This window comes from Delphinus delphis, chromosome 11, assembly GCF_949987515.2.
Source record: "Delphinus delphis chromosome 11, mDelDel1.2, whole genome shotgun sequence".
In the NCBI taxonomy this organism is placed as follows: domain Eukaryota; kingdom Metazoa; phylum Chordata; class Mammalia; order Artiodactyla; family Delphinidae; genus Delphinus; species Delphinus delphis.
In genome coordinates, this window is record NC_082693.1 from 42,259,943 (window position 1) to 42,271,087 (window position 11,145).

The 11,145-nt window shown below is 57.0% G+C and overlaps 1 protein-coding gene across 1 annotated transcript; it reads right to left on the reverse strand.

Annotated features, from left to right (window-relative positions):
• Nucleotides 1-4,937: 4,937 nt before the first annotated feature.
• SP7 (Sp7 transcription factor) lies at nt 4,938-10,920 on the reverse strand. Its single transcript, XM_060026244.1, has 2 exons — nt 10,900-10,920; nt 4,938-6,212 (listed from the first exon to the last, which is right to left on the reverse strand). The coding sequence occupies exons 1-2, from the start codon at nt 10,918-10,920 to the stop codon at nt 4,938-4,940; spliced, it is 1,296 nt and encodes a 431-aa protein (XP_059882227.1).
• Between the last annotated feature and the right edge of the window lie 225 nt (nt 10,921-11,145).

Sequence of the window (11,145 nt, forward strand, 5' to 3'; positions counted from 1 at the left end):
CGCATGCGCAGTCCGGGACAGACTTCCGGCGTCCTCGCGCGCCGCCTGGCGGCCAGAGGGGGCCGGTGTAAACACGTCCGTAGGGCAGACCACTATTTAAGGGTCGGAGCGTTTTTTTGTTTCCTGTGAGACTGCTGTTTTTCCCAGTTCCGAATTCCTCAACACGCTCTCCTACTCACTCTCAGCACTCGAAAAGTCCAAAATAAGCCACGTTCAGGGCAGTACCCAATTAAACTCTCCCAGGATTGTGTCAGGGGCAGCTGGCTGGAAAATTGAGGGAAAGCCTCCGGAAGGCGGAAAGTCAGGCGGGAGGCCTTGGGAGGGAGAGTGCAGTGCCCGCCGGAACCTAGAGCCCACGGGGTTAGGCCTCCTAGAAGGAAAAGTGGGAACAGTTGGGAAATTAACATTTCCTGAGCACTTATTATGGTAAGTGCTTGTATAATCTTTACAACAACTCCATGAGATGGGTACTGTTATATCACCATAAGGAAAGAGGCACAGGGAGATCGGACCTAAAAATACCAAAACCTGTATAAGGCATTCTGACTACAGAATGAAAGTGAGATTGAGAGGAGAGGGGCAAAAACAAGTAAAGAGGATTAAGAGGTACAAACTACAAGGTATTAAATAAATAAATTACAACGATGTAATGTACAGCACGGGAATATTGCCAATATTTTATAACTTTGTATGGAGTATAATCTATAAAAATATCAAATCATTGTGTTGTACACCTGAAACTAATATAATATCGTAAATCAATTTTTTAAAACAAGTGAGATTGATCTTATTCTAACTCCAAAGGATGGAACTGGAACTGGAATCTAATGCAGAATGGGGGCTCCTCTTCTTACAGCTGTGTGGCTTTGGGAAAATCGTTGAATTCTTTGAGACTCAGCTCCCTCACTTGCAGTGTCCTAACTATTATACATGGCTGTTTCCCATACAAAGTAATGGAAACAAAGCCATTTAATAAACTGTAAAGTGCTAAGCAGATATTGGAGATGAATAGCCCTAACTCTGCCATGAACTAGGTGACCTTGGTCATTGGTTCATTCATTTAACAGATGTTAATGAGCAATTCCAAGGACCAAGCTCTGGGGACCCAGAACTGTATAAGGCATACAGTTCCCCATCCCCAAGAGCAGCCAGTCTCATTGGATACTATAGGAGACATTCTGGTTTAACATTCTCGGATTCTATATCTGCCCCTCCTTTCTACATGAAAAGTTCCCCCAAGAGTTATTCCCGGGTCAGAAAACCAGGGGCTCCAAAACGTTAATGGACATAGGAATCATCTGAGGATCTTGTTAAAATGCAAATTCTGGGGTGGAGCTCTGAACTTGTAGTTCCAAAAAGCCCACAGGTGATACTGCACAGACAACTCTTTAAGTAGCCCGTCCCCCATTTAATTAGTTCACTGTCACTTGGGAAGTCACAGAAAACTTAAAGAGCAGATTATTAAAACTGGGGATAGTTTGGAGAAATTGGCTGGGAAAGCTCTCCTTGAGACGGGGAAGCAGGACAGGTTTGAAGGAAAAGTGGGAGTCCGTGACCCTGACAGACTGGTGGAGAGCAGTGAGAAGCCACCCACAAATTTTTTGTTTGTATCATCCAACCCCAGATACCCCAAGAACTCACTACAGCCTGGGACTATGACTTCCACCCTCCCTTGAATGAAGCCTGATTTTCACCAACAGACTGTGTTATAATTATCAGTTAGGTGCCTGCCTCTTACCCTGTAATGTGACCTGGAGAGAAGGAACAGTGCTCTGTGTCTTCATACTCCACAACCGCCTCCCCCATACAGCTTATTTAAGGTTTGCTGAATGGTTTTTCACAATTTGCAGATTCTTGGGAGGCTGAAGTCCAGGCCTAGCGCACTCCCCACTAACTTCACCAGGGGGCGCGGCGGCCCTGGCGACACAGTGACTGTGACCCACCGCCCCAGGGGCTCAGAGCGCTCGGCGGGCAGTCTCCACCGGGGCCCCTCCCTACGACCTGGGCGGGAAACCGAGGCAGCGTCCTGGCCACTGCCCGAAACTTCTAAAATGGGGCCCCCCACTTTGGGAGGCGGGAGGCATCGCGGGAGCCTGGGTGCCTGGACCTCGGCCCGCCGCCCCTTCCTGGGCGCGCCGAAGCCCGGCGCCCCGGCGCGGGGCTGGTAACCAGGCGCACATGGCCCGCCCGGCCCTGTTTGTCCTGGCAGCGCGCCGCCGCTATTTGAGGCGGTTTTTATCTCCCAGAAACCAGCAAAACCCCAAGCGGAGTCTAAGGAAGATGAAAGGAGCCGAGGGACCGGGGAGGGGAGGACCGCGAGGCTGCGGCGGGCGGGAGCTGGCACCGGACAGGCGGAGGCCGGGAGGCGAGAGGGCCAGGCCCTGGGGGGTCCCGAGGAGCCGGCCCCGCGGGGTGGGCGCCGAGCCCGGGGGTCCACTTCGGGCCGCCCACTCTCGCAGCCCCGCGCCCAGGCGTCTCCCGCCCCTCTCAGCCGCTCTTCCGCCGCGGCCCCCGGCCGGCCGGAGGGTCCTCGGAACTCGGATCCTTCTTCAAAGCGCCTTTGAAGCACGGAGCCCCGCCCAAGGGCAGGAGATTTCGCACCTGGACGGGGGCGGGGTGGGGAGGGGACCGGCAGCCCGAGCACCGCCTGGGACCCGCCGACCCCTCCCCCGCTCTAGCGCGGAGCGCCTCTCCCGAGCCCGCAAGGGGCACCGGCGGACGGGGGCGCCGCCCGCAGTCGGGCCCAGGCTGGGGGAGCGGCTCGTGCGCCCCTCCGCCCGGCGGGGGAGCCGTAGGGGGCGGAGGCCGCACAAAGCCCTATTGTGGCTGGGGTCTGGCCACGACAGAGTGGCTTTTGTTCCTCCGCTGAGTCCGTGGCGGGCACGACTGATTGCAGGCCCGGGGCCGGGGGCGGGTTACGTGCCAGGCGGGTCCACCCGCGGTAGCCGCACCTCGCCCGGCCCGGGCCGCGCCGTAGTCCGCACGGCGACCGCGGGGCCGGCGCGCCGCCCGGCTGCTGTCCAGGCTGTGTCCGCTGGTGCCGAGCCCGAGAAAGAGCCGGGTGAAGAAAACCTCTTCGCCTTCCCAACTCCGCAGAGAGCTCTGGGCTGGGCGGTCAAAAACTGACCTCCGCCGCAGGGCCGGGCCGCCGAAGTATTCTACCCCGGGCGTAACGTGCAAACAGGCACGACAGTGCCCGCGGGGACTCCCCAGTTTGCCAACCAGAAATCCTGTGGCTCACTCTTCTCCCCTCCTCTTCCTCTTTTCTCACCAGGACAAAATTTTAAATCGAATTTTTTATTTATTAAATTAAAAAAAAAAAAAAGACTCCATGAGGGCATGATCCCTTCCCTTCCACAATATTACCCTCTCCCCAAGCTCCGGCGGCTTTAAACCTTTAACTTGGGGCCTTGAGGGAGCAAGAGATAGAAAAGGAGGATCCAAAGTCACAGGAAAGGCATTCAAAGGCACGAAGCGGCTTTAAAAGTCACTGGAGGTGGAGTTGGGAGCATCGGAAGTCCCAGGTTGGGGGCCTGTGGACGCACCCCCAAGTCAGCTTGGGAACCTCTGTCCTCCTAGCTCTATAAATTCTTCTTTCTCATGGCTTCTAGGCACCAGCCTAGCACAGTGCCTTGCACAGAGTAGGCACTCAATAAATACTTGATTTTCTTGATCTGATCCCAGAGAAAGCCTTCCCCACCTATTCTTCTAGAGAGACACCTCCAAACCAGTGTCCTCCTCCGGTTAAGTGGGCTTCCCCAAAGAGCATGTCTAAGATGGCAGCTGCAAGCTCTCTGTTACCATGGCAACAAGGGATTAGCCTGATGGGGTCATGGTGTCAGGGGAGGGGCAGTGGAAGAACCTGCTCTGGGGTCAAGGGAGCTGGGGTACATTCCAGTCCTCCCCTCCATAGGACTTGAGGTTTCACAGCTTCTGGCCAGGGCTGGAAATATTAGGGATCCCCTAATTGTGAGATACCCCATTAACTCTTTTAACAGAGATCTAGCTAATCAACCCTATTAGCAGAGATTCCATTATGAGAAACACCATTAACTGAGACCCTGATGATAGAAATTCTATTAACAAGATCTCACTATCACTTTTTCTAGACAGGGATGCATTTGGCTAAAATTTCCATAGCAGAAATGGACCCGCTTCCCTCCCCAGCTCACTCTACCTGACCTGTCATCATAACTTAGATAAATAGAATTATTATTATTACTATTCATTTCTCTTGGAACATAGGGGTTAAATATACAGGCCTGGGGGCAGCCTCCCTGACCCTGGGGTCACCCCATCTTTGGGATCAGATCCCCACTGGTCTGCCCCCCTCTTGGCACCCTGCTCCCTGCCAGGTCACTTACCCCAATCCCCCAACTCTGGTCCCTAATGAAGAGGCCACCAGGGGGCAATAAATTATTATCATCATCATCATCATTGTGTTTGTAAAAAGGAAGAATGCTCTGGAGCATGGAAGGCAATGGACTACAAAGTCCACTGAGGAGACGAGCCTGGAAGCTAAGGGATAGTGGTAAATAAGCTTGGGAAGCAGAAAAGATGCATGTCAAGGAGTTAGTGAGATGGAGAAATAAAGTGTTGGGAGCCCAAATGGAGAGAAAATGAGTTGGTGTGGTAAGAGCAGAGGAGAGAGATACTGAGCAGTGGCGAGGAAAGAGCTTCAGAAGCCCTGAGAGCAGAAATCAGGCAAGAGGTGAGGGCCTAAGATGAGAGTTTGCAGAAGGGGCCCATGGCAAGGGGGAGGAAGTGAGAGGAGGAGGCATGCGAGGAGATACCCAGGCCCAGAATGATGGGGGGAGAGATGGAGCGAGTCCCAAAGGGCAGCATGCATGGGGCAAAGGGAGTGAGGGGCAAGCAGTGGTCCACAGAGCCAGGAGAGACTGGCAAGGCAGCCCAGGGGCTGGAAACCTCCACTCGGCTCAGATCTCCAGCAGGTTGCTCTGCTCTGGGCTGCCTTCAGGGACTTTTTCTGCGGGTGCCGGTGAGGCCGGAGGTCGGGGCGTCTGATTGGCCTCTTCTTCCCCGGCGCTGCGGCCCTCCCCCAGCTCCTTGGGGCCGCTGGGTGGGGGTCCTGGGCCTGGCTCGCCGTGGGTGCGTTGGTGTTTGCTCAGGTGGTCGCTTCGGGTAAAGCGCTTGGAGCAGAGCAGGCAGGTGAACTTCTTCTCCCGGGTGTGAGTGCGCACGTGGCGCTCCAGCTCGTCCGAACGGGTGAACCTCTTGCCGCAGAAGAGCCAGTTGCAGACGAAGGGCCTCTCGCCCGTGTGCCAGCGCAGGTGGGCCTTCAGATGGGAGGCCTTGCCATACACTTTGCCGCAGCCCGGAATGTGGCAGCTGTGGATCGGCTTCTTCCGCAGCCCGGCCGCCGCGGCGCCCAGGCGCTCTAGCTCCTGGCAGTTGGGGCAGTCGCAGGAGGAGCGCCCTGCTCCACTGCCCCCGTAGCCAGCACTGCCCCCTGTGCCTGCACCCCGAGGGGGTTTGGCTCCACCACTCCCCTCCAGCTGCCCGCTGTTGCCCACCGCCTTGGGTTTATAGACATCTTGGGGCAAGACATGCTGGGGCCCTGGCTGCAGGAGGTGGGGAGCTGGGTAGGGGGCAGGATTAAGGGGGGCAAAGTCGGATGGGTAGGTGGACAGCTGGGGGTTCAGTGGAGGCTGAGCAGGGCCTGTGGGTAGTGTCCCTTGCAGCCCATCACCCTGGCCCTGCCCGCCACCTAGCCAGTTGCCCCCAGGGTGCATGTCCCACCAAGGAGTAGGAGCATTGCCAGGGCCTGGTGAGATGCCTGCGTGGATGCCTGCCTTGTACCAGGAGCCATAGGGGTGTGCCATGTCCAGAGAGGTGTAGACACTGGGCAGGCAGTCAGAAGAGCTGTGCCCCTTGGGCACTAGTAGCCCAGGGTCTTGGGTGCCCGTGGGCCCAGGGAATGAGTGGGAAAAGGGAGGGTAGTCATTGGCATAGCCCGAGGTGGGTGCTGGAGGACTGCCTGCAGGTGAGAGGAGCCCATTGGTGCTTGAAAAGGGGGCTGGGTAGGCATCGCCCATGGTTTTGGGGGCCGAAAGGTCACTGCCCAGAGAGTATGGCTTCTTTGTGCCTGCTTTGCCCAGTGTCGCTGAGTCCCGCAGAGGGCTGGAGCCACCAAATTTGCTGCACGCCGCTGTCAGCATGGCCAGGGGACTGCAGCCATAATGAACTTCCTCCTGTGGAGAGAGGGAAGCAGTGTTTAGGGGCAGAGGAGGACACACGAAGGACTGTGCACCCCAGAGACTTGGACAACAGAAGAAAGGGGTCAAGGAAGAGTTGAAGAGGATGGGGAATCAGAGGTGGTGAGGGGAGGCACTGAGGACTGGGGCCCAGGGCAGAGCTCAGATGGAGTCTGCAAAAAGAGCAAAGGACCGAGACAGCGGCCTAACACCCAACCCAGCAGGCAGGAAGCAGAGCTCCCTGTGGTGCTGGGGGTGTGTGCAAGGGCCTCTGAGGAACGGGAGACGCTTCTTAAATAGCCATGAGAAGAGCTGGGGATAGAGGCAGCACTTGGGTGCGGTGAGAATTAGAGATCCTGACCCCTGGAAATGGGTTGGGAGCAGAGGCCGTGGTCGGGGACTTGGAGAGGAAAGATGAGGCTGAAAAGGCAGCCTGGGAAGAAGGTGAAGTCGTAGGGGACTGTAGCTCCCCGCGTTCCAGATTTTCCCAGCTTGACCCCTTATTCACTTCCTGTCTCTGCTTGGTCTCCTGACTAAGGCAGTGGCCTGGTCTCCCCGAAGCGGCGTCCTCATGTCCTTGGTAAGGAATCTCTTTCTCTTGGCAGGGACCCTGGGGCTGGGGAGCAAGAGGAAGCGAGGGCAGAGACACTGGGACATTGAGAGGGAACAGGGCTGCCGCCAAGCCAGGACTGTGGCTGAGGCAAGAATGTCTTTCAAGCGGGCATTGGGCACCTCCTGCTTTGTGGAGCCAGCTGGTACCCCTTTGGGAGGGCTGGGAGAGCTGAAGTCCTCACGCCCCTGCAGGGCAGGGAACTGGCGTGGCTAAGATACTAGCTCACAGCCACACACTCCCATGCCTCAATGTACCCTAACACACAGAGGCCACAGAGCTCGTCTCTCTTCACCCCTCCAGCGCAGGGAGTGAAGGAAGATGCATGTAGATACGGGGCATGGGAGTCTTTTAGAAACACACACAATGCCCTTCGTGCCCATCGTGCTGCTGCTACCAGGCCAAACCACTCTGAGATCACCATCTCTCAGGAGCTCATGGTACCCCTCCCTGAGTCAGACTTGGGACGCCCTCCTGGGCGATGGATGCCCTCCCGGATCCCAGGCTGGCATAGATAGGCATCCATTACTGAGAATCCCACCAAAAAAAAAGATGCCCTCAAAAGCTGACCCCGTACAGTTCCTTGACTGGGGCCCTCAAAAACTGAAAAAGAACCCGAGAATCCAGAGGTCCCAGACCTGCCTGCTAGCTCCCAGCACGTGGTATGTGCTGTATGTGCCCGATCCTAGAGGTAGATCTGGGGTCTAAAGGTTGCAGTGAGCGGTGTGTGCAGTCGCCAGTCTTGCACTGTTCCGCAAATGCAAACCTGCTGCTCCCCCTGTCTAGTTACCTCTCTCTGAGGTCCTGTTGACCCCATGGACTCCCAGATTTGAGCCACTGAAAGCGTCCTCAAACCTGGCAGAAGCCCTGCATCCTGCCCAGCCAGGATTTCCCTGGAGCCTCTCATCTCCCAAGCAGAGGGTAGGTAAGGAAGGGTAGCTGATGGGGCAGGAGGCAAAGCCTAGCAGAAAGGACAGGTAAAGACGTGGAGTTCAAAGGAGAGAGGCAGAGACCCAGAGACACCTGGAGCAGAGGACCCTGCAGGGTGAAGAGCTGACGGAAAAGCCCGCAGGGGGGAAAATGAAAACAGAGGGGCAGCTGGCCCTCAGGGGCAGAAATGGGCAGGGACCCAAAAGAGAAGAAAGCAAAAAAAACGACAAAAGGGACGGAGAGAGAAGAAAGCAAAATAAACAAAGACAGAGAGGTGATGGAAAGAGACTGGGCAAGGAAGGCACAGGAAAACAGAGGAAAAGAAAGGAGGGAGAAAAAAGAAAAGGGGGAGGGGGAGGAGGAAGGCAGATTTCCTACCTAAGAGAAAATCCCCAGGGCGCTGGGCCCCAGAAAACCCCCAGACCAGGCCACTCCTCCCTCCTTCTCCCCCTGACCACCCCCTCCCCCTCTGCCTGCCCGGCCCGGCTCCGTTGGTTTCCCTGCGGTCGGTTTATTTTTAAAAACGCCGACGCCGTCCCCCCCGCCCGGCCCTCACACTGTGGCCACAGGGGCCTCAGCCAAGCCCAGGGACCCCACCCAGCCGTGGGGAGGGAAGGAGGGGTGAAAGAAGGCCAGCAGCCCCAGGCCAACGGGAGACCCCAGCACTGGGGAGCGGAGGCCCCCAGGGCCCCCGAGGGCAGGGAAGGGGGAGCAAGGCGCCAGCCCACTCAGACGGTTCTGGAGTTCCTGGAGGCCAAGAGCTGGGCACCTGGCTAAGTTTCACCACAGCCTCGGTTTCCTTCTCTTGCTGCGTGGGCTCTTCTGAGAACTGGGGAGAGGGTCCTGGTTCAAGATTCTAAATACTCGTCCACGACCTCACACCGGGGGCCCAGGAGCCCACCTTCCAGTTGCTTTTCCTCTCACTTCCACCCACCATCCATTGAAAACAATGACAACCACAAGAAAACAGGCTTCAGGTACTGAAGGGAGAGTCTGTGGAGAAGGAACAAGACAAGGAGCTGTCCCAGCTCTCTCACTCACACAGGGAGGAGAGCCCCCTCTTTCCGCTGACCTCCCACGGGAATGTTCACTGGACATCTGAGCGTTGACTGGCCGTAGGTTCTGGGCACCCAAGGTCGCAGTTTCCACTTCTCCACTCTCCACCTCCTCCCAAGTTGCTTAGTTTTCCCACCTTCCAAGTGTCCATCCCCAGGTAGCCCCCACCCCCATTTCTCCCTCCACCCTGTTCCTCTGCATCTCGCTCAGCCCAGGTGAGCCTTCCATCAAGCTCTCCTCTCTGAAACCCCAAGTTCTTCCCACTGCCAAAGAGGGCTTCCGGATGGGGGCGGGAGAAGAAGGTTGAGGGCCCAGGCGCCCCCCAGAATAGGTGAAAGAGACAGAGACTAGAAACCTTGGTGTTGGGGGCATCTCCAGCTCACGGGGAGTGAGGGACATGAAAGCCCAGTTTCCATGACACACTCCTCTTGCCAAGTGCTACCCCAATCCCGTGTCTTTTCAACAGGCCTTTGGCCCAGCCGCTCCTGCAGGCACCAGTGCCACGCTGGCAACTCTGACATGAAGCCCACGCCCACTGACACTGCCCCTGCCTTGGGTGAACCCAGGATTTCCATGCACCTTAGTCCTCCAGCTTCCTCAAGACCAACTCCAGTGTTTCAATGATATGGTTCAACTGAGAGTGTCCTGGGGGTGAGCGATCTGCCTCCTTGCAGCAGGGGGTAGAGCACAGCACCTGAGGTCCCCTGACTGGGTTATGGTGTCCACCCCATTGCCTTGCATGCCATTCCCTCAGACTCAGTCACAAACTCGCTATCCACCAGACTTACACACACCATTCCCCACTTGGACTAACAGACGCTCTGGTGCCCCAGCTTATACACACACACCCCTGTGCTCCCACAAAGCCAGCCAGGCGTGCAGGTGTGCGGCTTTACATCCTGACACTTACATGCAGGCCAGTGAACACAGGTGTTAAAAGGCTCCCAGTCTATCTCACACACACCTCTCCTGCAGGCTGCATGAGTCGGCTTCCTGTCTGGCCCATCACCCCTTGGACCTGAGCTAGTGCACCGGGAGCAGAGATGGGGCCTTCAGAGGGGCCCAGGAATACAGAAGGTCAAGGCTACTGCTGGGAGTTGATCTTTGGGGAGGCCTCTGTGGTCCCAAATTCCTGCGGAGGGACCCGGAAAGCAGAGGTGGTGACAGAGACACAGAGTCAGAGACCCAGAAGCTAGGAGAACTCAGGACATTCAAACAGGCTCTGAGTGACCCTGAGTCCCCCTTTCCAACTATGTGCCATGAGTCTCCCAGAAGCCCCGGCAGAGTCAGACATTTCTCAAGCCCCCAACCCCTGACCCCCATGGTACCCTAGTTCCCTCCATCCCCAGTGCCAGAGGCAAGGGATGCTGGGGTCCCGGCCTGGAGGGGAAGTGGCTCAGTCTGCCCTGGAGCCTCCCACTCCCAAAATAGAGCTGAGTTTGTCTTTGGCTGAAAGCTAAATATTTGTGAGCCGGGCAGGCGGCCTCAGACCCTGGCCCTCCTCCTTGGTTGCCTCTCAGGCCTGGGCCCAGTTCCTCTGGTCAGCCCCCCACATGCAGGGACTGCCTTCTCCCTTCTCTCATTGCCCACCTCCTCTCCAACGAGCCCAGAAGCCCAGCCCCCTCCCCACCTACAAACCAGACAGGACACTGCCTAGGATGACTCCCGAGAGCCAGGACCCCCAAGGAACCATGTACTCACTGCTACTCTGTGCTCACTCAGCCAGTCCTCTGGCCTTCTTTCTCTCCCCCTGTCTGCTACCAGCTTCTCTCTCTCCCAGTCCTCTCTCCTCAGCCCCCAACTCCTTTCTCCATCCCTTTTCCACTCCTCAGAGTTGGTGTGCTTGGCTGACCTTAGGGGTCCATGCCTTCTTCTAAGCTAATCCCCTCTCATCCTCCTGTGACTGTTCTCTGACCCCTGGCCCTGCTCTCTCCTCCCTTCTCCTGCCCCCTGCTCCTCACTCCTCTGACCCCTGGAAGTGACAAGCACCACGGCAACTGTCTGTGTGAGTTGGGAGGTGGGAAGTGGACAGGAATTAGGACCATTAAGATCATGGCTGGTGTCCTGGGGGTCGGAGGGGGCAGTTACCTCAAGCAGGGAGGACGCCATCCTGAGGCTGGGGAACGGGTCCCAGGGAGCCAGGCAGATGGAGAGAGCTGAGCCGGAGACAGAGGGAGAGGGAGACGGAGGGAGAATGGGAGAATGGGAGAGAAGAGATCTAAAGTTAGAAGGGACTGGGGGTAGGGGCTGGGGGGGGCTGCTCTCTGTCTGTAGGGATCCACCCTCTAATTACAGCTTTCCCAGCGGAGAAGGCTCCGGATCCAATGAGCAGGG